Raw genomic sequence first — 23,365 nt, forward strand, 5'->3', positions numbered from 1 at the left:
TTTATTATTAATTATAATGGATTTATAAGTTTTTTTAAATGATTTTACAGTTTGTATTAAGCCTAGAAACATCATAGGTAAACTGAACACATGCTTTACAGACAGGCATTCAAGAATAATTAGCAGCAACGATGAGACACCAGCACAATGGAAAATAGTGACACAATACAAGCACCTCAAAATCTTGATTTGTCATAGATGCCAGTCACACCACAAAACATGCTGTAATGATCAAAGACTTTCTAACAGGGCATAAATTATACAAGTAACGTACAGAAACACTGTTTTATTGAGCTGTATCATTTGAGTCTTTTAATCTAAACCAACAATCTTGGAAAGGTTTAGAGACAAATTATGCTAAAATTATATCAGCTCTTTGAGCCTTCTGTCAAAATCTATGGGACTTCTTCTTTCTTTGGAAGTGCACTTATCAAGAATAAATCAAACTCTAATAGTTGAAGGTCACAATTCTTGAATAAAGATTTCCAAATATTAATTGATCCCTCTCTAAAGCATTTGATTCATCAGGTACTCTCTGAGCATGACGTGCTTGTTATTTTATCGGTGTCTCGCTGCATATGCAGTCCTGGTTGCTCCTGTATCAGCTCCCTTTTTGTCTCCCCTGTCTGCTCACTCACAGACCCAGCCGAAGCCTCAGTCTGTGAGTCATGATGGTCTGGATTGTTCTGGAGTTCCGTCGAGGGCGGCTGTTCATCAGCTGCACCAGCAGGGGCACTGTTACTCTCACGGGTGTCTACATGTGAGTAAGTTTGGAGAGTCAGGGACTCTGCGGGGTGAGGGAAATGGCTGGGAATGCTCTGCTGCTCTGTTTGGCAGTGGAGTTTTGTGTTTATTTCAGACTCTATTGCGGTCTCTACTGTGGGGAGCGTGGGGGCGACGGTGCCATTTTCACTGAGAAAAGCAGGAGTGTCATTTACAGAGCGGTCTATTTGATAATGCTGCATGGAGGGAGTGTTGTGGAAGGGGTTACTGAGGCTCATGAGTGTGTTATTAGAGTAACTCAGCACAGAAGGAAGTGGAACCGAGTAGGGCGGAGGACTCGTTCCGTGCAACGAGCAATCCCAATCTTCCTCCTCTTCCTCTTCTTCTTCCTCATCATCATCGTCTTCTTCATCTTCCTCGTCCTCTTCTTCTTCCTCCGGATCGATTGTTTCTAAGCTATGTGTGCTGCAGTCTGACAGCCCGCTGCAAACGCTGCTGCCATCCTCATCTTCTTCATAAGCTTCATCATCCTCATCTTCTTCATCTTCTTCTTCTTCTTCTTCTTCTTCTTCCTCCTCCTCCTCCTCCTCTTCCTCTTCTTCCTCTTCTTCCTCTTCCTCCATTTCATTTAGATGTGAATCCGAGTTGCCTGTGCTCTGGAGGTGCATGATGGGAATGTGCGGTGTGCCACTCATCAGTGGAAACTGCAGGTTCGGCTGCTGCTGCTGCTGCTGCTGCTGGACCAAGGAGGAGTCGCCATGGTAACCGTTGCCATTGGTTACAAGCTGCTGCTCCGGCTGCTGCTGCTGCTGCTGATGATGATGCTGCTGCTGCTGCTCCTCGCGGCTCTTCTCCAGCTCCAGCTTCATGATAGTGTGCAGGAAGTGGGTGCGCACCCGGACCGGGTTGAACTCCAGGCGTCCTGTGGTGTTGCTGCAGCCCTCTTTAGCGCAGCCACAGGGGAAAGACATGCGGTCCACCTATGGACAAAACAAATATTTAAATCCACTGTGGGCATTGTATGTATTTAATACTTCCCAAACCTTGGCCACTGGAAAATGGTAGACGGCACTACTTGCAGTATTCTTAAAAGTAAAACTTAAATTTGAATACCCTTCACTTTTTGATTAAGGAAATTCATTCATTCATTTATTCAACCTTTATTTATACTCAAAAGATCAATGAGCGGCGAGCCTTATTTACAACAACATTGAGTCAATTACCAAAACAGAGAAAAGAAGAAAACAACAGCAAAGAAATATAATAACAGAGAAAAGCAATAGCACAATTAGCTAAGAGAAAGTCATTAAAACTTTCTAACTGGTGAAGATGTAAAGAAAATGTGCAATAAATAGTTATGCAAAACAATTACAAGAAGAGGTTTGGAGGTTTAAGATCAAGTTTCTACAATGTCCAAAAGGTACAAGTGTATTTATTTTAAGAAGGTGCTGTATTTTGCAAGGAATCAGGTGCACTATATTGAGCCAATCAGTAGAGTGAGTCGGATAAAGCCCATGTGAGCAAGCAATTCTGAGAGGTAATTTGGTAATTTTCCAGTTGGGGCATTATGTATAAAAAGAAACCAGCAAGTATCACATCTCTCTTGAACATAAGACCACCCAGCCCAATTATAGTAAATACAATGATGTGTACCATTGGCGTCACTGGTAATAGATCTCAAGGCAGAGTGGCAGTGGCAGAGTCCAGATGTTTAAGAGTTGATGAGAATACATGCCTCTAAATCATATCACCATAGTCCAGGACTGACAAAAAGTGAGAATGATGATTCCTGTAAAAATAGCCAACCTCTTGCCTGAGTCAGCACACAAGATTATACATCTGAAATTTGAATGTGAGTTTTTCATCCATCCAGGCGCAGAGAAACACATATTCTGTCAGTCTCTTAAAATCTGTTTATTGTATTAGCATATTAAAAATATTATAGGTAATTGCTCTGGCTCTGGAAAATAGCATGAACTTTGTTTTATCAGCATTTAGTTTTTAAGTCTCAGGCCTTTAAGAGCATCTTAAATCATAAATCTTCAGCTGTTATGTACAGAATCAGCAACATAATACAGTACTATGTCATCAGCATACAGATGAATGTGGCAGTTTGCCAAAGATGAAACAGTATTGTTAATATAAATACTGAAACAAACTGGACCACAAATTTAACCCTGTGGAACACCTTTTGTTACTGATAAAAACTCCAAATTTAACAGATTGTTGTCTCTCTGAGTTTCTGAACCGATTACATGCATTCATTTCAAATCCAATATTATGTAGCCTCTGCAAGAAGAGATAATGGTCTACAATATCAAATGCTTTGAAAAGATAAAATTAAAGTGCAGCACAGTGCTTTTTAAAAAAATCTAAAGCAGATACAAGGTCCTTTACAACCATAGTGACAGCAGTAACAGTACTGTGGTAAAATGAACAGTGTTGTTGTGCATATTCCTACTGTCAACAACTGTGATGTACTACTGAGTGGCGCATGTCAAAATCATGCATGCTGTTTAGATAAGTTCTACCGCACAGACAGACATGAACAACACTTTAGTATTATAGATGGGCCTCACCACAGTTCCATTTACCTGGCACTTAATGCCGGCCAGGCTGCAAGCACAGGTCTCCGGGTCACATATACCCCTGCAGCGACACCCGCACTCCTCACGGGACATGCGCAGGGCACGCAGCTCGTGCTTCTCCTCCACGTCAATGCGTCGGACGCCAGAGGCGCGGAGAAGGGCCCGGCGCCGCCTGGTAGTCAGAGGCTGGAGGAAGAAGTAATCGTCCACCTCCGTGTTGTCCACATCCAGGTCATCTTCGGAGATATCATCAAGCGTCAGGGTATCCGCCTCCACGGATGACACAGTGCCATTCTTAGTTAGCTGGAGGACAGACAAAGAAAGTTGAATTAAGATTGCAACATAAATGTAGGCTTACGCCTACACATACATTTAGACCCCCAGGAAAGTTATATGTGAGCTGTCAGCTGAAGATTGGTTACAAAACATCAACAATGTTTATTATTAATGCCCTGACTTATTGAAAAACATATGAGCAAAGACAATTTTAATATTCGAAAACAAACAATCCTTTAAGGAAGAAGAATCATAGTTAAAAAACGGACTTATGGAGCAAAGATTCTACTACAATGCAGGTAAATGAGGCTTTCTTGAATCCACTGACTTTGAGTTTGATGGCATTGAGTTTCTCCTCTTTGAGATGGTCTCTCAGCATGTTCCGGTGACTTCGTTTCTGCTCCATGGCAAACTCCCTGAGAGTGAAGCGCTTCACCCCGCTGTGACGTGGTGACATCCCAAGGGTGCTGCCACCCTGCGTGGGCACACTGGTGAAGCCCTGCCGACGGCTGAAGTAGTAGACTGTCACGCTCTCAAAGTGCACGTTTCGACCCCGCAGTCGCTTTGACTGCTGCTGGAGAGTGGCTGAGATTGAGACATGGAAGTGGGAAACATATTTAGTGAAAGACAGTATGCACCTTGGTTAGTGCTAAAAGCTAGATAAAGGAAAATTATAACTTCAAAAAGCAGTCATTAGTAAAATTTCAGGATAATGGTAAATGTTAAAACATAGTGTAACTGTAGCACAAATAAGGAATAATTCTTTCAAAAATCCTTTCACGTTCTCTTTAATGGGCGTGGTATGATAAAAATAAACTTTACACTATATGGCACTTTTCTAAACACGTTAAAAAATGCTTTATATTAAAAACAACAAATCAAAATAGAGAAACAAAGCAGAAGATATTAATGAAATCAACATAATAGATATTATAAGAAAAATAAGATAAATATAAACAACAGACAGTACAACAGACATGAAATGGCATTGAAAAATCAGAAAAACGCCTTTCTGTAAAAGTAAGTTTTAAGAAGTGTTTTATAAGATGCTATTAATTTGGCTTGACTGACCAGTCACCCCTGGAAGTAAAGTATTTACTGGAAATAGCCAGGAGTCCCCGTCAGCTTATAAATTCTGACAGACATGACAAGAACTGAGTTACATTGGCACTGTCACAGGGTCTTTGGGTGAAATACAGCTGTGTGTCATCAGCATAGAGCTGGAATTTAATGTTAAATCTCTGTAATTTGTGACTCAATGGCAACATATATTGTATGTAGACAACAAAAGTGGTCACAAAACAGATCCTCAGTGGGAGGTGTGGGAGAGGCCCTCTCACGACGACAGAGGAGCTTCTATTGGTAAGGAACAATACCAGTTGAGATCCATGTCCTTAGTGCCCACACAGTTTTTCTGTTGTTCTAATAAAATTGTGTTTAATAACACTTTGTCAAAGGACAAGCATAAGTGAAGTAAGATTTATTACATGCAAAATACCATATTGTTGGTGCATATTGTCAAGTGCAAAAAGATATACATAAAATCCCCAAATTATCCCTATAGTAATCATGTTTTTGTTTCCTGAGAAACATTCTGCCCACTGTTGAATAGTTTTTCCATCTCAATGGCCTGGTTAAAATGACACTATATAGATGCCGTTTACATGTGACCTCGAGTGTTTCCAGCGCTTCCCGTTGTATCAAAACATACTAGCAGGGAGCTGCTGACAGTAGTGGTGTGGTAATGTGATCTTACAGTCAAGCAGTCCAGCGGGTACGGGATGGTTGAGACTATCACTGCTGTTGCCGCTGTCGCTGCAGGAAACATCATCATCAGATCCCTGCATGGACAGGTAAGGGGACGGGCCCTCCTCAAGCTTCCTCTTCAGGATCCCACTCATCGTGTGGCCCCTTTTCACACCTGCATAATGGCAAAGGTACAGTTTATGGCTGATTCGCAAATTTATATAAGCCAGAATAATAAGAATAGATTTGAGAATCAATTTTAGTGTCTTTCTTTTTTAAACTAATTCTTCAAAGATGAATAAAAGCTTACTTTAATGAAATTATATTTAAACACAACTGTTTTCCTGTAGCTCTTCTACATCTTAATAACTGATTAAGTAAAACTCCCAAGTCAGTATAAATCTTTAGATTTTATGTTTTTGGAAAACTGTATTTGTACTGTTATGTAAAGAATGTCAAACGTGCAAAACTACTAATCAATTGAGCTCAGTAAACAGCTCAGAAACAGGTCTTATTCTAAAACAATCTGGGTCAAGTAAGGATGTTTTTATGCAAAACTTGGCACCACACCATTTTGTGATGATAGGTGACCTTGGAGTAGAGAATGACTCATGTCAAATGAAGTGTTGTGCTGATTAAGATTTTGATTAACTATTTTGTTATCTTACTGGTTGCTTTTGTAGATAAAGTGTTGTAACATTTCCTATAGGAGATTATTTGCACACAAGGCAAGTTTTATCCCACACTTAAAAAGCACTGCTGATAACGGGAAGTGCATCTCTGCCAGCCCTCTGCACTTTGTTCATACTTAAATTTCAAATTTGTAAAAACTGTTGACCTGACTGCTTGGACTGGTGGAGGATTACATCATATGCAGCAGAGCTGAATGCTGGACCAAGCTTTTCCTCTCTCACAGGCTTTGTCTCCTTTCTCTTACTACCTACTGCAATACAATTATTCTTGTGCCATGTCTTCTGCTGCCTTGTGTTCATTGCCATCGCTTTTAAAAAAAATTCCTACATCTTATTTCATTATTTTTTCTTATTTTCCTTTCTCCACCCTTACTTGTATTCAGTCCTATACTCCAGCTCTCTGCTTTTCTGAACCAGATAGATGTGTAGTACAGAAGACACTGAACACATCATACTACCTAACATCTGTCTATGTGCTTGATGTCATAGAAGATGTTGCAGTTTTTCTTGGATCCAGGAGGGTTCCTTGTGCTGCCTGCCCATGCCTCTTTAACCTAAACATTCCCGGTCAAGCTCTGTTAACCGGTGCCATTTAGAGTCCCAAACCTGCACACACACACACACACACACACACATCTACAAGCCTGCTCACTTGTCTGCATGCGCAACCTCTCCCCATGCACATCCACATCCCAAACTATAACATGGGAATTATCATCATCATCATCATCCTGCGACATGATTAAATCTCGTGGTACTCATGTTGCTGCATGCATAAAGGCTTTCTGTGAGTCAGTTTGACCGTCGCTGACCTGTTTCCTTGGCTTGCCTTTGGTTTCCAGGAAGTCCTCGACTCTCTCCTCTGCATCACACGGTGTTCACCAGCAGCAGCCAAACATCCCCATGTGTCGTGATGATGCAGTGAGCGCTGCCATGATGCCTGCTTTCTCTCTCTCTCTTTCCAGCTGCCTCTGGCACTAATGTGCAGCACTGAACACTTCTGCCTCTGTCACTATCCTATGCGTTGTCTCTTTGCAGCCTCATCCTATGCTCATACTGTCAGCTCTCTCACTCTCTGATTCTGATTCTCTCCTGCTCTGCTTCCTTTCTGTCTCTCTCTCTCTTTCTCTCTCTCTCTGTCTCTCTCTCTCTCTCTCTCCTCACAAAGACTTGTTAGCGCGATGCTGCTGCCGGCTGGAGCGCTGGAGCTTGACTGAGGTAAAGCAAGCCCTTCGAGATCACAGAGAGAAATGGGGGGTAGTAGATGTGGTGGTGGATGTAATGGGGTGGGTGTGGAAAGTGTAGATTCTGCTACGAAATACCTCTTTTCCACAGTCTTTGGGAAAATAATTGACAGAAATATATAAGCAATATTTTTCCACAATTACAACAGAAAACAATGAGTTTCTTCACCTTTTCAAACTCACATCACAGATGATTTTTTTGTCAGTCCCTACAATGTTTTATACCTCACATACTTTGCATAGTATTTATAATGCAAGTGTAATGTCTGTTTTGCTTTGTGGTGTTCCGTCTCTTTGTTTCCATAAAGCTTATTGGAATTTTAAATTGATAACCGAGACAAATAGATCAGAGGAAACAGAGACAATGACTGTAATTTTCATTGTGCTTTTATACAGGAAAATATTCTGAATGTAGGGGTAAGGGTCACTGACATTCAGGTAGGAAATAAAAAACAACAAAATAAGAAAACAAACTTTACTTTGATCATTTACAACCCAGATCACAGGGATCAAATGTATCTTTGCTTTCTGGGCAGCATATCTATAATCTAACACTATAAATAAGTAAGACTGGACCCTGGGAACATAGGAATGAACCTGTCTGTTAAGATATACTACAAGTGACACCAAAATGTTTATATTAAAATCATTGTTTAAAAAAGGTTTACAATGTATTACACATAAAGTAACGACGAAATATGACTTAAACGTATCTTAACCTCACTGAAGAGTCAAAAGCTGAGATGGCAGTTAGTGCATTGGAATAACTTGCTGAGATGTCAGTTCATGAAAATGGTTATTTATAAATGACAATGACATAAATGACGTTTAGTTTTAGCTGGGGTCAACTAAGGGTAAGCTTTCAATTGATATAGCGCTCGTGCTATAGCAGTCTAGTTGGCTGAGTGCAGTAAGTGCAAATTTCTGAGGTTGATGTGTTGAAAATGTGTTGTTAGTTTGTATTACTACTGGACAAATTTTAATCTTGACCTGGTGGTGGCTCAATTAAAAGTATTAGTAAAGATATTCCAAGTGGAACATGAATGTTTTTACCAAATACCATGGCAATCCATCCAATAATGTGGCTGTTGAAACATCTCATCAGTCTAGTGGACTTGAAAATGGTGGACTGACTGATATGGCCCTAACAACTAAAACATTTTCACTTTTCCAAAATGTCTGTGCCTGCCTGTGTCTGCTGCTTCACACAAGGACTCAACGTTTGTTAAATAGCAATTGAAGCCATTGTGAGGTGTGTGAAAATTCACATTCTGATCATATTCCTGTAGGGACAAACCTGGCAGGCTTACATGCATATGTAAAAAACACAGGAGTGGACCAGCTGTGCGGCCGCAGGAGTCACACCATGTTCCAAACTGTCACAATCAACACAATATTGCAGCCACAGCCACTTCAGCTGATCACGTGCCCCAAGTGGGTGATGCTAATTTCATCGGTTTTCAGCTTAAATCTCTCAGTCAACAGTTTTGAGGCAGCATGAGACATGCAATTGACTAAAATAAGAAAAGGCTGTTTTTGTTGTTGCCCGTGCATGATGACTCACTGCCACTGTTTATATGCAGCTCAAAGCTGCACACGTGCAATAAAAATAAAACTCAAAATATAACTGAATGAAGAAGATTCAGTGCCAGGATTTTTCTAAGGTCATGATCCCTTTACAGATCAGAAAGTTTTGATGAGCCACCAACCAAATTCTGCAAAAGTTTGTGAGTATTTAAAAAAAAAGTTGCTTAGTTTCTGTACTGTGGCTATGGCCCTGAGTAAATTTGTTCCAACATAAATCATTAGACCTTTTTCACAGCAGACATTTTGACTTATCATAGTAGGAAACACACAAGGTTTCCTTTACTTTATTAATAATGACTCTGTTCTGTCCAAGTGTCCCAGTAAGCCATGACAGTTTGATGGTGAGATCACACACAAAGGAAGCAGCTAAATGGAATTCAGCCATGATTCATTTTATTATTTGCACCTGTGCCATGTCGAAACATCTTCCATGAAAAGGACCTAGCTGAAAGAATGTTTTACATAGATGAATGTATTCAGAAGTAAAAATAAGCCCTGTTGCATATGAAAACGGTTACTTATAATTGTATAACATAAAGTGCTATAGAAATTAATTATTATTTCTTTCAAAACGATGTGATTAGGGTGCCCTGCTAGCTCACCTGGTAGAACGCACTACGTGCCATGGTTGAGTCCTTACGGCCTGGGTTTTAGTCTGCCCTGCCATTCCTGTGTCTCCCTACTGTCACCATCCTAAAACGCGGAACGACCAAAAAAGAAAACCTTAAAAATATGTGATTAAGCAACCAACCCCCACCCACGAGCCCCTAAACATTGTTGCTATAGCAATGCTAGAGCCTGAATTTTCTGTCTTCCCCTTTATAGTTTTGCTTGGTTGAAAAATATCAGAAATAAAGCTATTGAGAGCCATAACCTTGAGTTTGTATGTACTGTACACGCATACAGAGAGAGTGTATTAAAGTGAATTGGCTTCATCTGTCTGTTGGACATTTTATTTTTTATTTTTCCAATGCAGCACAGAGGATGTGGAAAACAATATGGACTCACAAGAATCACCTGCTTTCCATAATTTGTTTTACAGCTTTGTGACCTACTCTAAATTTAATTATTTATTTTAATTGTATTTGGTGCAATCATACTATTTAAGAAAATATTCAAAATCAACCTAGTTATTGTCGTGTGAAAAATAATTGTACTGTATTAAGATCCTCAACAGCTGATTATTCTTTCTCTCTGGGCAGTGAAGAGCTTTCATTTATTAGTTTAAAATTAATTTATTAATTAAAAAAATTCTGATGCTTGTGTTCTGTCAGGGTGCTGTTTGCTGTTGGATGAAACCACCAGTGCGTGGAGTAAAATGTCCTTGAACATAAGGGCAAACTACACATCACAACATAAATCAAATATTTGTTGTGAATAAATATTCTCACATCACTGCAGAAAAGCCACAGATTCCAATTTGCTCTTGGTCGAGCATTTAAGGAGTAAAATGAAAAGTTGCAGCATTTGTAAAAAGAAAGCAAACAATACGATGGAACAGGTATTTTTTATTTGTAGTTTATTATTACTGTCGCAAACTAATACCTGACCTCCACTTGCTGTTCGAGAAGGACATTTTTTGGGGTTTGAGCAGTGCTCTGAATCGCCTTGTTTTCTCCTGGCAAAGATGGAGTGGCAATGTGCTGGAGAGGCAGAGTGATCCTTCCAATCAGCTTCCATGGCAACGGGCCACGAGAGGGAGGGAGGGAGGGAGGTGGGTGGGTGGGTGGGAGGGAGAGAGTCGAAAGAGGAGGAGGCAGCTAGAGGGGTTGTGGGGAGGTGGGGGCTGGGATGTGGCAGCTTCTAACGCTGAAGCATGAGGGGGAAAGCTGGAAGAGGTCTGCTTTTTCACAGCGAGAGAACATGGTGTGTGTGTGTGTGTTTGCTCGGAAATTTTAACAATGGGCACAGTGAAGGAAAACTAGACATTAAAATAACTGATGATGTTTTGGCTGTGCCGTTCTATGTGTTATAGGATACATCAAATATCTTCATTATTATGAAATGGAAAACATTATGTATAAATAACATCCTAATGGCTAATCCACCCTATCCACATATAATGGGGATTCTCTCTTATAGGCATCCTTTCAAAGTCTGTGCTGATGTGGCTCTTAAGGTCACTAGAGGACACTGCAACTATCTGTACATGTGAATGTGACTTGGGCTGTTAAGACTCAACATCTCCAAATGCAGTATCTTGTAATAAATAATGAAACAAAACATACATAAGAGCCATTTCCATTGTTATTATTGTGTTTCATGTCTGCAGGGGGGGATAAAGACCTAAATAGTACCAAACAAAGTAATCACTGCAATTATAGTGTTTTACTACCTTAAAGGGACCTGTGGTGTAGTCATTTGTAGTTATTAAATTAATCTATAGTAACATTACTGACCATCTACTACATGATAACAACTTTCCTTCAATATTACAACAGTAGTGAGTTTGTGGTAACATTATTTAGGGGTATTAATATTTCCAACCAGTGGTGGAATATCATTATTATTGACGATGAAGTTTAACATGTAAGTAGCATTTTATGATGTAGCTAAAGAAGAGGACAGTGGCCAAAACAAAAAAAAACACATTCAAAATGAATGCTTATGTTGCTCCATATCACTAGATAGATAAACAGACAACTTTCTGCTAACAAATTAGCAATATCAACCTTATAAGTTGATATTAATTACATTAGTTACATTTACAGGTTGCTGTGCTGCACGCAAGTGGCTGAAAAATCATAATGCAGGTTTAAGTACAGTACTCACCTTTAATTCCGACTGCATGGTATCACTATAACATTTTTCATGACATTCCTATGGGGATTTGTTGTGTCTTATTGAGTTTTTGTCCACCATAAGGTGTCCAATAGTCCTTTATAATGTAATATAGAGTGTATAATGTTGCTGTGGTGTTTGAATATATCTAGTAGTGGAATACCATGTGTATTGTTTTGCAAGAGAGCTCAATTTAAGTGATTCTGGGGGCTAGTAATCTCATTTACCATGGTGTCAACGACCAGCGGGGGAGGGAGTCAGTCATATTATCCACTATCACTGTAAGTTTTTGCTTCAACTTGAGTCATAAGCCCATCATTAATTCCCAGCCTCTGTCCGGCTCTTCTGCCTGGTGGGGTGTAATTGTTTCCCCAAGGACCCAGATAAATGGCTCAGCTGTCTAACTGCTCCGTGACCCATAGACCCGTGTGTGTGTGTGTGGTGAGCTGTGGTGTGTGTAAGAGAGAGAGAGAGACAGAAAGAGAGAGAATGGGTTGAGGGAGATTCTTTACCCCAAGGGAAACAAATGCTCTGAATTGCTCTGAATTACTGTTTTTTTTTTCTTCTACAGCTTACATAACAATTAAAAAATTATAAATACATGACTCATATATACAAGTAATAACATAAATAATAGATGTTTCTATGATACCTAACATGCAGTTCTTACAAGAATGACATCAGGGAGAGATAAAAATAGCTGCCAAAGCTTTTGTTCTAGGGAGTCATAAATGTCACTGTATTTGAACTGAATTGATCTGTAAAATCCATTTGCTCTTCCAACTACATAAAGCAGATTACTTACTTGGAAAGTTTATTTTCCCACCTGTATCCCTCACTGAGACTCTGTGCAGTGCATATTTCCACTCAAGATATTCCATCCAGCTGTACACATCAATGATTCATTGTCCTCCTGTAGGCATCACTTTTGACACAAAAAAACTGGATGTAAAACCACACAAAGCTGTATGAAACTGTTTAGAGGGATGTGTGTGGGATTAAATGCAACATTTATTAGCTTGGTGCTTTAAAGCTGTAAGTATTATCAACAAATGGGATTATCATATCTAGCTAAACATGCAAAGCATTGTATATTTGCTATTAACAACTGCTATGAAAACATATAGCTTTTGCACCACGGTAATATAGGCTATATATAAAATAGTTAGTCTTTTATATACTGAAAGCTTAATAACCCACATGTGCAGTGAAACATCTACAACGAATATTTACAGACCCTGCACGTCCACACAGGTGTAAAACCTCTGCTCAGGATTGGGTTGATTTATTTGGGTGAGGCTATGCAAACAATTACATGAGGTCATCAAATTTACTTTTGGGTGGACATTTGACCAATAGCAAGTGCTTAAAAGAATGGAGAGCCGGAGAGTCCAAAATTAAGGAAGCTACTACCGTATCTATTATTTACTGTGTTGTACCATCTACTTTCATTAACTGCTCCACAAGGTACAAACAATGTCAGGAGAGCTAGTGACCATGATTGTGACTAGAATTAGCATGTTCCCTGCAGACAAGCACATTAGCTTTGCACCTACAGCATTTCACCCATTCCCTTTTTTAGGACGACACTCAGATGAACTTCGCTGTGCCACTTCCAGGTGCCACCGCCCTACCTATGTCGGATTACCACCTTTTTCACTTATTACATTTTGACCTGTGGCAGTATGAAAAGCAGTAGTGTAAAGATTAAGTTTAATGGTTGAATTTGATTTAGCTGCTTCAGTTTCAGGGTCCCGGTATTGTGCTTGCTGGCTCATTGTCGTACTATCATGATTTACTTGCAAACTTCAATAGAGCCATCGTGGATTCTATCACAATTGTATTCACCTGGTGTCGCAGGTGTAAATCAGACCCTCCTAAAAGGAAAATTTACAGAACCTTGGTTCCTGGATTGAATAACAGTTACCAATACTAAAGCAGCTTAGCTCCTTATTTTCTTTTTCTTTGTTTGTTTCCAACAACATTGACTTTTAATGCTACTGTCAGTCAGAAATAACCCAATAATTATTTTTTGTCATAAATAAAAACATGATTAACAAATCTTTATTCATTTTCACTTCATTTAAATTTACATTTAATTCCTAAAATTTCAAGATAATCAAATGAATTGGCAAGTGGCAGTTGGTTCAGTTTGACAGTTAAAAACTTTAGATATGCAGCATGCCCCAAAATGCACAGAACCCTCCTGTTTTATTCACCAGTGAGCTTTCATGGAACATTTTAACATGTCATGAGGCAAATATTTCCACGATTTAATACCTTCAGCAAAAACGTACAGGAATTGAAGTTTTTCCAAAAGAATGGCGTCACCATTTTGTTGTGGTTCTAGGTAGTGAACACCAGAGGGCAGACATGGCATTGAAAACAGATTTCAGGCATGTGATAAAAGTGCAATAAAAGCAGGGAACCTGAGGGCTCTTCAAATAGATATGCAAAGACTATCATTTCAAGATTAATGCCAAAACAGCCTCCTGTAATAAACCATTTTAATTAAAATGTTATGAAATTATTATTGTTACTGTCCACAAAATACATGGAAATGAAGAATTTATTTCCATTTCTCTGTTTTGCTAGAGACCAATAAATACAGACCCATACAGAAGCATCAAATGGTGCCCACACCTTGTTTGCAGACCCTCTAAAAGCCTGCTGTGTATACTGGGCTTTCTTGTTAGATTGAATGGGATATTTTCTCTATAAAATCACAAGGTACATTAGATCTTTTGTCAACCAAGTGGCCCATTGAAAGACCTATTCAACCCTACAATTTCTCAGGGGATCTATCTTTCCAATACACAGCAGTTCCATATTTTGCCATGTTTTATTGCTCCCTTTAAACCAGGGTAATATGTTGCAGCCAGCTGTGACGAATGTGAAAAGGCTGTCATTTTTTCCTTCTCCGAAGAGAAGGAGGTGGCTGCGAACTGGTCAGGAGAGCAGATGGCATCCCCATCTGTCTGATCTGTTTAAAGAACACTGCAGGCAAAGCCCCAAGTCAAACAAGTCAACTACATGTCCTGGAATGATCTCAGAGCTTCCACCCTTGCTTTCCACCCTGAAGATATTAAGGTTTAATCTTTTCATTGGACTCCAAATCGTTGCACTGTGCAGCGTAACCACTCTGAAGACGTTTTCTGGAATTAACTGTTTTATCAATCTTTCTCACATATTACAGTCCCCCAAAAGTGTGCATAACGTGGTTATTACCCAGTATACAACCTAGCTGCACTCATATCCAGAATTAGGAGATTAACGCCTTAACGCCGATTGTCGCAAATTCGCATCACACCTCTTCCTTTCAGACTGAAGCTGAGATAGCTTTGTATTCCCCAAATGCCTGTTTATGCATATTCGATACATACCTGGGAACCTTTTGCAAGCACTGGTTCCTCGTTTATGCCTTTTGTCGCTAATTTGCGTCATACCTACATCATACCTGAATTTATATCTTTTCTATGTTCTATAGACAAATTAACAATTTCCACCTAATTTAACTTCAACCTGAAAGCAAATGAAAACAGAAATAATTAAAAACATTTTTTTATTGTAAATAAATTCAGGTATCAAGAGGTTAAGGACAGCTATTACCAAATAATTACATGTTTTATGTCCATGCATTTACCAGAGCTTCACCTAAAAAGACTCCTCTGTTTGCAATGCTCTGTTTTCACTAGATGAGACTGTTACTACTCTACATTATTATCCTCTGGCCCTATCAGATGACCTGTTGTGTTGTAATGAAGGCAAGGCAGGAAGTAATACCTCAGTAACTGGAGTAGTGTAGCTGTCATCTGATCCTTACTGACTGCTGTGTCTACCTACCCGTGTGCTTAGAAAGCGGCAGGAAGTATCATAGTAGTGTGTACAGTGTGTAGTAAATTTCAATGAAAAATACATGACAGCAATTTGCAGGAATTCTGTCTGGAGGTAAGCACAAAATTGTTTAGCACTGAAATGTGGTAATTCTTTTCACTATCTATTAATCTGCAGATTATTTTCGCGATTAATTGGTGTAGTAATTAAAATGTCTTTTGTTTGTGAGAAAGTGAAAACAAGCAAATATTCACATTTAAGAAGCTTGAACCAATGGATTTTTGGCATTGGTGCTTTAAAAGGACTTGAATGATTAATCAGTTTTCAAAATGGTTGCAGATTAATTTGTATGCAGATGACACAATTTTTACATGCCTCCACTTCAACCCAGGCTCTTACCCATCTTCAGCCTCCCTTTGATGCTAGCCAGAAATCCTTTTCTAAGATTTCATTTAAATAAGACCGAGTACATCATACTCTCTATACCTACCTGAGTGTCTTGTCAATAAAACTAGAGTCACACAAATAATTACAAATTTGCAGTGGGCAGACACTCCAAATTTATATTAATTTAACATTGTAATGCAATTTCTCTAATGCCATATCTCACATGTGATGAAATTTCTCGTGTTACATGTGAGTTTTTAGATAATAAATGATAAAACATGTAGAGCTGAGGGGAACTACAAGCGATAATGCTCTCTAAGGTCATCACTACAAGTGACCCCTTGCACATTACACATGCCAATGTTTACATAAAAGTATTATATGAATTACAATATTATTCATTTGTAGTGCAGTTTTAATGAAAGTTATGGATTACAGCTTGAAATGTGCAATGTCTTCAAGAGTATAATGTAATAAAATGTGAAGAACTAGGCTTCCTAAATGTCATCTTTGGCTCAAAAAAGGAATGTTGAAATCAGAGAATTTGGCATTCCCTACCATATCAAACCATCAAGAATAAATAATGGGATCTGTGATAGATTTTCCTGGCTAGAGCTCAGTTTTTCTAGTTGAATCCATGTCAGTACTGTGAGATGTTGATATTGCTCATGGGAAGACTTTTTCATGGGAAGCAGAAAGACCTTTTGGCTCTCTAGGTAGATTCCATGTCAAACTATGTAAAGTGTGGGAATTTGGTGACAGCATTTTTTAATGGCTTACTGGAGCATTGGACATTAGTGTGTGCGCATACTTCTGTACACTGGCACCGTAGACAAAATAAAATCAGAATAGCTACTTCCATATCCTTATCTTATCAGTGGGATCATATTTCAGTCTGTCCTCTAAATAAAGTCGTCTGGAGGCCTTGGCCAGGAATTTAACTATGTGGGAGCAGACACAGAACCTGCAACATATTTATTTCACAGAAGCAGACAGTGTTTTTACCCGTGAGAATGGTGAATCAGAAAGTCTCTCTGAAGCCCCACTAGGACTGAAACATTGTCTTGCTGTATTAAAGAAAAACTGTTCTGTGTTAGGGGGCATCCTCTCACACTGAAATCCACAAAGATCTGCACTTAATTGTGTGTGCGTGTGTGTGTTTGTGTGGGTTTGTGTAGTAATTATACAACAAATCAAGATGCATATCACAGAAAATCTTCACTCCTCCATTAGTCCAGACCATGTCCTTAGCGTCCTATTTTCTTTCACAGTTGACCTTTTGAAATTGGTGAAATTAAATGGTACTGGGAAGAAGGTAAGAGAAATTGAAAATGGCATAATAAGACATAAAATTGCATTTGTATTTCACTCTTCCATGTATGTGTGAGTAGCTGCTGTAAGCTGAGTGGCCTCAATGGACACAGGATCCAGCTTAAAGTGACACACGTACCTGAATAATGTATCTGCCGCTGGAATAAATGGAGTGATACTGTGTCCTCCAAAGGACTATCTGATGCATATATCATGACATTCGTTCATTCATTAAGATTGAATTATCTGGATTGGTTCTCAATTCCTTTCTATCTTTGCCTCTGTGTTGCTGTTTCTATTGTGGCTCTGACTGACTGTTTCAGGCGTGCAACTCTGTTGTCTTTGTTTCTACCTGATCCTGTGACTAAGATGTCAATCTCTCTTTGCTTTCTCTGTCAGCCCGTTACCCTCCTCTCTTTCATTTGACCCCATACTCCTCTTTCTCAACTCACGTGGGTATAACAGGGTGAAAATGTTGTCTCCAGCTAACATGGCCCCACTTCCCCCAGGGCGCAACGGCACAATGTAGTGAGAATCACTCTTTAAAAATGCCAGGATGACAGGAACAGCTGGAATATAGTTACAGAGGAAGCTGGGTTAACATGTTAATGTCCCCTTTCATGCCAGGACTGAGTGCAGGAAAACACTCCCTATGAGGCATTTGTGTGGCTGGTGAAAATGAACAATATATCCACCATCATGGCTACAGGGCAGGCCAGCGGGGTTAGTTGTTTTGGGGCTTCCTTGATTTGTTCAGTAATAATGAGCTTTCCTACCAGTCCCAGACCTGGTGTTAAAGAGAGGATGGGTGAGGCCAAAAGCTGTTAATCTGTTTCCTGAAGCCTATAGAGGTTCACTTATGAGCAGTTGTTTAAACAGCAAAGCAGATTTGATTATTGCCAGCTTGTAACCTTTATGTTTCGTTGATGCTGGCTTTACTTCCTCATTGTTTGGGGTCCCACAGTCCATAATGCTGCAGGCTATGTATATGTAGGAAGGGACTGAAGTGGTAATCTTAAACCTTTGCCAAAAACTGAACTGGCACATTCAATAAAGGTGATAAAATACATAAATTACCATAAAGCAGAGTTATTACACCAAATAAGAAAATGTTGATGATTGATTTTTTTATTCAGTGTTAGACAAGGGACTTAACACTGTAAGTTATGACTCATTACATGTTTCTCAATTACAAAGTAATTATATTACTTTACTTATTAACAGCAACAGTATTTTTTTAGATGAGATTAAACTTTTGTCATTATGCAGAGTATAGGTACAGAGGTAATGAAATGCAATTAGCATCTAACCAGAAGTGCAGAAATAAAGTGTTTTATACAGATAAATGCAATTATGCTATTAACTATCGCCCTATATGTAACTTGATACATTGGCCATTACATTACTTTAATTACTTAGGTCAGTTCCGCTAAAGGCCTTTAAAAGATCTTGGAAACTAACACCTATTTCAAGGAAAAACTTCTAAAACAACATACCCAAAATCAATCAGGAATAACTCCTCATGCATTAGGCCTACATGCATAAATCTCTCCTTTGATAGGTCAGAAGCTAAAGGAATATGAATCAGTTGTAAATGAACCTATTTGTTTTGCCAATAAAGAGCATACGGAGATGCAATAAAGGAAAATATGATATTATAAAAAATATATTTCAAAGGCAATATCACCATCAAAACCATCATCCTGCAGATTATAATGCAACTGAATATCTTCTACTACACCTGGAACACAACTGCAACCGTAAATCTGATGAAAAGGAACTAAAATACAACAGTTAGGTAGATAGGTAGGTTTACTGTCACAAGTGAACGAGTGAGTTTTGTAACTCCCTTCTGCTACATAGCAGACAATATACATTAATTAAGAATCAAATATGAAATATGGTAACAGAAATAAACTATAATCACTGGAGCAGTGCTGAGGATGAACTAGAGTTCAAGAGTCTGATAGCTTGGGGGAAAAAGCTGCTCTGCAGCCTGGTGGTGCGGCAGCAGAAACTTCTATATCTCTTCCCAGAAGGCAGCAGGGTGAACAGGCTGTGGCTGGGTGGGTACTGTCCTTTAGTATCCTTTGGGCTCTGCGTAGGCCCCTCACATCACCGATATCACTGATGCTCAGGAGATGGATACCAATGATCTTCTGAGCATTTTTAATCACCCGCTGCAGAGCTCCCCGGTCCTGGGCCGTGCACATCCCATGCCAGTTTGTGATGTCAGGATGCTCTCCATTGCACCTCTGTAAAAGCTGACAAGAACATGGCACGGGAATTTGGCCTTCTTAAGCTTCCTCAAGAAATCCAGTCGTTTCTGAGCTTTCTTCACCAGCGTGGAGATGTGAGACGACCATGTCAGGTTCTCTGTGATGCCGATTCCCAGTAACTTGAAACTATATTCACCTGCTCCACCTCAGCTCCGCTGATGGAGACAGGAGTGTGTGTCTTTTTCTACTTCTTCCTAAAATCAACGATCAGCTCCTTGGTTTTGCTGACGTTGAGCAGGTTGTTCTCTGAGCACCACTCTACAAGATTATGAATTTCCTCCTGATATGAAGTCTCAGCGTTGTTTGAAATCCAGCCGATGATGGTGGTGTCATCTGCAGACTTCACAACAGAGTTCTCTTCATGTCAGGGGATGCAGTCGTGGGTGTACAGTGCGAACAGGAGGGGCTGAGCACACAGGCCTGTGGGGCTCCCATATTATATTACTGTTATTATACAATTTGTAAAAAACAAAAAAAACAAACGTGTATATACCCAGGCAGAGTCCATGTTTTGGCCATATTTACTGTTTAAATGTCGACTTTTACTGGCAGTTTTCTTCAAAACACTATTTATGTCCATAAACCATGTTACAAATAACATAACGTTTCGTCAACGTTGATTAATACAGTGAATATTGATCAGTATTCCTATGACCAAAGAACTGCTTTACAGGCCAATAACTTGAGAACAGAACATCCCACACTGATGAGTATGGTATGGTATAATTCGTCCGGAGCAGATCTTTCATTCGAAATGTCGCGTGTCTTTGTATCTACCATGAGTCGGCCACCAGACGGCGATAAAGACTCTGCCTCTGCTGCAGTCTGCTAAAAGGAAGCTGGCAGATCTCAGGAGGGATTGCGCAATACCAAGATGGCGTCGCAGGAGCAATTTTGTAAACAAAAGTGCTATTTTTGGTCTAAAAACAGCGAAAACAGCCAAAGTAAGTAAGCCATTGTAATTGTAAATTTATTTTGGTGCGTTTGTTGTTATTGTTATCCAGCTATTAGTCCTCAAGTTTGACGATATGAGTGATATGAGTTACACAGCTCATCTCAGGAGGCTCTCAGCATTAAAATGAGCGGTCGGAAGTGAGGGTAGGGTGAGATGGGAAATATCTGGAGAGTTATAACTGCAGGCATATATAAGCTTATTTAGATGCTTGGTGTTAGATATGTAATTGGTTTGGCTGAAAATGTTTGGCATGAGGTTTTAACTGAGAGTCCAAGCTTCATGGAAGTGTGTAACATGGATAGGGTGACTTGACACTAGATTAGGGCATGATATTCATCAACAACATGTGCGAAAATAGTTGTGCTGGTAGTGCAGAAGTATAAAATAGTCTAAAATAGTCGAGTAAAGTGCAGCTTCCTTTAGTACAATAACACACTTATTTGAGATTTAGAAGGTGTATCACTGTGAAAAAGTACTGTTAACGTTTAGCAAGAGTACAGGATTTATGTACTTCATCCACCATTGTTCACCACCACAGCATATGAAAATCCTGAAACTAGTCCTGAAACAAGACTTCTGAAAATGTCATCAGTTCAATGGCAGCTCATGTTTATAAGCTATTATCAAATCAAGTCATAAAACTATCATAAAAGTATGAAGTCATGAAGTATCACACAATGTTAACTATATTTTTGAGCTCTCCGGGAAACGGAGCATAAGGATCATCAACCTTACAGAACCAGTAAAACTTCTCTTTCCTCCTTTTTTCTCTGCCAGCCTCCGTCTCTTTCTCCTTTACTTTGCCTGCCTTTGCACTCCTTTGGCCTGTTATTACAACTCATATGTCAATTAGCCTTTCTGAGCCCACATGTGAGTTTACATAGGCTTCTGTGTATGTCTGAGTCATTTCAGGGCAGGGGAGAGAGGAAAAAACTTCCCCTGTGAACTTTTTCTTTTTCTCCTCCTCTTTCCTGCAGCCATTCGTTGTGCCTGCACAACCCAGAGAGCCTCCCAGACAGAGAGGAATCCCGGTGACTCCTGCATCTCCATCTCTGTTTCTCACTCTCTCATAACTTCCTCTGTCTCTCCCTCACTTCCTCGCCCCACCTGATTTGCCTCACACAATAGACTTCCCCTCCAAGCACCAGCCTGAAGGGAAAGGGAGGGAGATACGGTTTCTCTACAACAATGGAAATTCAATCAGGAAATGGAGAGGAGGTGGCGAGTGCTGTGTCGGCGACCTCGGGCTTCGTTTCGCGTAGTCCCTGTGGGTTGCAGGTAGAGGCGTCAGACGATCCAGTGCACAGAGAAGACCTGCAGGCTGCTAAGAGGATTGAGAGGTTTGACATCCCTCTTGATAGCCTGAAGAGGATGTTTGAGAAGCCTGCTGTGGCAAACACAGTAAGTACTACCACTGTGCACTTTTACTTTTGCAATGAAATTCCACTTTTCTCCAGCTATATTGATTGTTAAGTAACCGCCATACCTCGCACTTTGTGCTGAATGTGTCTAATAGATGGATGGGTTTGATGCAACCTGCATTTCAACAAAGTGAAAAGCTTTTACAACCTTCAAAGAAACTTGAAAATGTAGTGACTGTGAGGTCAGACAAAACAGATCTAGTGTCTTAGGTGTGAAACTTTACACTCGGTAGACTTGCAAGCTGCTGTTTTCTTCTTCATGTGATGGCTCTGGTGAGTCAGTGTTAAGACTGAAGACAAAACAATATTATTGTTGATCTCTCCATTTGCTTTAATATGATTCATGCGGCCGTAATTTGGGGTTTTCCGTCAGTGTGTTGACTTTGGTGAAAAATGCTTACAGTACACGTCTCCTTGCCAGATAGGAGGGTGGCCTTCTCCCTCCTGCTTTGTTTTTCCATCTCAGCTGGCTTCTTTAAGAGGAAAATCTAAGCCAGTTGGAAGTGAAGCGGGTTATTATGAGAAAACCTCCCGTTTACCAAATGTCTGATGATGAGACAAAAAGGCTCCAATGACCTACTTTTTGCTCCTAGTGTGGCTGTGACATCAAATCTAACCTCTTAAAATATTCCAAGGACAATGAGCTCATGATGGTGCATGGAAACTGCTCTCTTCATGGGATCCAAACTCTTAAAACAAAAATCCGCAAGAGCCAGTGCATTATGGGGAATGTAGTTCACAGTGTGCACCAGTGCCAACTGGTTGCACAGATATGCACCGGCTGCGTCTGTGCTGTGCCACTGGGTTGCTGATATTCAACACCCTGTTATTTAAGACCTATTTGGGGAGCTTTATGGTTAAGCAGGGTTTTAAAAATAACTCTGTAATTGGTATGTCGGCTGCTGCTGGGAGCAACGAGAAGCTTCTCCGTCAGGCCAGAGTCAGAGTGGAGAGAGATGTGGATCTATTAGAATCACATCACATCTGGCTCCTGAGATGAAAACATTTTACAGATTACTGTGGTTAATGATCCACATCACTAAAGCCAAGAGTCGAAGAGGGGATCTTTTGAAGTTTTACGTTGCTTTTCAGTCCAGCTGTTAAGGCTTATTTATCCTTATTTTTGTCATCAGACATGTGTGTTTGGGCTACTGTGGTATGAGCCATAACAGTCTCAAAAGATAAGGGCTCCACTTTGGTCTTATTATGGCTGTTTTACGTTCCAGTGACTCATTGACCACAAGTGGTGTATAAAACTCTCCTATCTTTGTGCTTACCATTAGGAGAATTTTCTTAGCCTTTTGATAAACAAAGGGTCTCAGGGCCATTTGTGTGCTTCAGTTTTATCACTTGTCTCTATTTGTTTATGGAGTTTGACTCGTTAAAGCTGCTATAGTAAATGATTTTGGTTCAACAATGGTTCAAAAGACTTTGTAATGTGAAAGGGGTTCACTTGTAGTTAAAAAAGCCTACAGATAATCCACATACTCAGCTCTACAAAGTGTTTTAGCGTCTCTAACCTCATTGGTTTGGCTTTTTGG

General features: G+C 39.8%; 2 protein-coding genes across 3 annotated transcripts in view; one reads left to right on the plus strand and one right to left on the minus strand.

Annotated features, from left to right (window-relative positions):
• Window positions 1–7,723, minus strand: LOC119901180 (cysteine/serine-rich nuclear protein 3-like). Of its 2 annotated transcripts, none has more exons than XM_038716730.1 (5): window positions 6,838–7,723; window positions 5,344–5,508; window positions 3,916–4,172; window positions 3,318–3,614; window positions 1–1,703 (listed from the first exon to the last, which is right to left on the minus strand). In XM_038716730.1, the coding sequence occupies exons 2-5, from the start codon at window positions 5,486–5,488 to the stop codon at window positions 525–527; spliced, it is 1,878 nt and encodes a 625-aa protein (XP_038572658.1). In that variant the 5' UTR covers window positions 5,489–5,508; window positions 6,838–7,723; the 3' UTR covers window positions 1–524. The 2 variants fall into 2 exon arrangements, with proteins under 2 accessions (XP_038572658.1, XP_038572647.1); XM_038716719.1 differs by having other exon boundaries at window positions 3,303–3,614.
• Window positions 7,724–20,297: 12,574 nt separating this feature from the next.
• The window catches only part of xirp2a (xin actin binding repeat containing 2a), a 56,731-nt gene continuing 53,663 nt past the window's right edge, over window positions 20,298–23,365 (plus strand). The window contains exons 1-2 of the mRNA XM_038716741.1: window positions 20,298–20,392; window positions 21,381–21,804. Of these exons, the coding sequence (XP_038572669.1) occupies window positions 21,592–21,804 (213 nt within the window). The 5' untranslated portion in view covers window positions 20,298–20,392; window positions 21,381–21,591. The remainder of the gene's footprint in view (window positions 20,393–21,380; window positions 21,805–23,365) is intronic.

Source organism: Micropterus salmoides, unplaced genomic scaffold, assembly GCF_014851395.1.
Source record: "Micropterus salmoides isolate LMB-PRFRI ecotype aquatic unplaced genomic scaffold, ASM1485139v1 Ms_hic_scaffold_1, whole genome shotgun sequence".
NCBI classification, from domain to species: Eukaryota; Metazoa; Chordata; class Actinopteri; order Centrarchiformes; family Centrarchidae; genus Micropterus; species Micropterus salmoides.